Source organism: Theropithecus gelada, chromosome 14 (genome assembly GCF_003255815.1).
Source record: "Theropithecus gelada isolate Dixy chromosome 14, Tgel_1.0, whole genome shotgun sequence".
In the NCBI taxonomy this organism is placed as follows: Eukaryota; Metazoa; Chordata; class Mammalia; order Primates; family Cercopithecidae; genus Theropithecus; species Theropithecus gelada.
The window spans coordinates 115339028-115341380 of NC_037682.1; the positions used below are offsets into that span (position 1 = coordinate 115339028).

General features: G+C 40.8%; 1 protein-coding gene across 1 annotated transcript; it reads left to right on the forward strand.

Annotated features, from left to right (window-relative positions):
* Window positions 1-375: 375 nt before the first annotated feature.
* On the forward strand, window positions 376-1311 carry LOC112606800 (olfactory receptor 10G9). The gene has a single exon (XM_025357679.1). The coding sequence runs from the start codon at window positions 376-378 to the stop codon at window positions 1309-1311; it is 936 nt and encodes a 311-aa protein (XP_025213464.1).
* Window positions 1312-2353: the final 1042 nt, after the last annotated feature.

Here is a 2353-nt window from a genome sequence, read left to right on the forward strand (position 1 = left end):
AGAGAAGATGAGACAATAAATTTGCATGTTTTATGCCAGTAAGTTTGTGTTTATAAACCCATTGAAATCTAGACAATGTGTTTCTTCTAATTTATTCTGCATGTCTCTCTCTCTCTCTGTGTGTGTATATGTGACACACACACACACACACACACACACACACAGTGAGAGAGAGAGAGAGAGCGAGAGAGAGAGAAACTAGGAAATCACTTCATTAGCTTTATGAAGGAAGCTTTGTAAAAAGCAAAGTCCAGGAAAACTCCAAATTATCTACCTGGTGTTCACATAGAGAATGGATTCTCAGTTATCAATTAATTGGTAAATGCTGGGTGCTCTTTATATCCCCAAAGGGTGAGAGACCAAGGGTGAGGAGAAATGTCTAACACCAGCCTCGTGACTGAGTTCATCCTCACGGGCCTTCCCCATGCCCCAGCACTGGACGCCCCACTCTTTGGAGCCTTCCTGGTCATTTATGTGCTCACTGTGCTGGGGAACCTCCTCATCCTGCTGGTGATCAGGGTGGATTCTCACCTCCACACCCCCATGTACTCCTTCCTCTCCAACCTGTCCTTCATTGACATGTGGCTCTCCACTGTCACGGTGCCCAAAATGCTGATGACCTTGGTGTCTCCAAGCGGGAGGACTATCTCCTTCCACAGCTGCGTGACTCAACTCTACTTTTTCCACTTCCTGGGGAGCACCGAGTGTTTCCTCTACACGGTCATGTCCTATGATCGCTACCTGGCCATCAGTTACCCGCTCAGGTACAACCGCATGATGAGTGGGAGCAGGTGTGCCCTCCTGGCCACCAGCACTTGGCTCAGTGGCTCCCTGCACTCCGCTGTCCAGACCATATTGACTTTCCATTTGCCCTACTGTGGACCCAACCGGATCCAGCACTACTTCTGTGATGCACCGCCCATCCTGAAACTGGCCTGTGCAGACACCTCAGCCAACGAGATGGTCATCTTTGTGAACATTGGGGTAGTGGCCTTGGGCTGCTTTCTCCTGATAGTGGTGTCCTATGTGTCCCTTGTCTGTTCCATCCTGCGGATCCGCACCTCAGAGGGGAGACTCAGAGCCTTTCAGACCTGTGCCTCCCACTGTATCGTGGTCCTTTGCTTTTTTGTTCCCTGTATTGTCATTTACCTGAGACCAGGTTCCAGGGACGTTGTGGATGGAGTTGTGGCCGTTTTCTACACTGTGCTGACGCCCCTTCTCAACCCTATTGTGTACACCCTGAGAAACAAGGAAGTGAAGAAAGCTGTGTTGAAACTGAGAGACAAAGTAGCATATTCTCAGGAAGAATAAATACTAGGAAGTAGATACACTAGTTTGTTTTAAAATAGTAATATAATTTAGTTATTCCTGTGAAATTGATTATATGTATAGTTCTCAGTGTTAAACATTATTCCAAAACACCTGCACAGTTATAATTCTTCCACAAATTTTCTAAGAGAGTTTTAACATCACAGCTAGACTTGTATTTATAAGGAATATGCTTATATTCTGATTTATTGATTCATTTCTCATCAATAGGTTCATATTAATTTAAAAAAATATTTTAATCGAATCTCCAAGATAGATGGTCGAGTCATTCATGTTTACAACTTGATAAAAAGCTTTTGTGTTTTGTTTGATTTCTTGTGCACACAAACTTAACAATTTACCATTATGGAGACATTGTTCAAAAATAGCAACAAATATTTGAGGTCATTTTTCTAATTGTGGTTGTAGCTGTTCAAATTTCTTTTTGGTTTTAATGTATTTGTATATACAAATCCAAACATGTATACAAAAGAAAGTATGTAACATTTAGCCTATTGAACATGCAGGTTTTCACATATTTATGTATGCATATGTATCTGTCTATTTACATATACGTATCTGAAAACATTTCTAGAAACACTATTTTTAATGGACAAAAATAGCAAGCTATTAATATTTAAATATTATCAGTGAATCAAATAGAAATTGTGTGTTCACAGAATAGATTATCATCCAGCAATGATAATGTACGATCTACAGCTACATATACAATAGTTTATGCACTTATCACAAACACCGATTTTTTTATGTTTGTTAAGATTCAATATAAAACATTAAATCTCTTAAATATCTAGATCACTTGGGGCTGTTTTGTCCCCCAGTTCATTTGGTAATGTCTGGAAATATTCTTGCTTGTCACAGGCACTGGCATCTAGTGACTAGAGGTCAGGGGTATTAAACATTCCACAGTGCACAGGAGAGACCCTCACAACAAAGCTTATCATGGCCAAAATGTTGATAGTGCTAAGGATGGGAAACCCAGAGCTGAATTTAATTTTAAGTAACATGTGTAAGACCACGACAA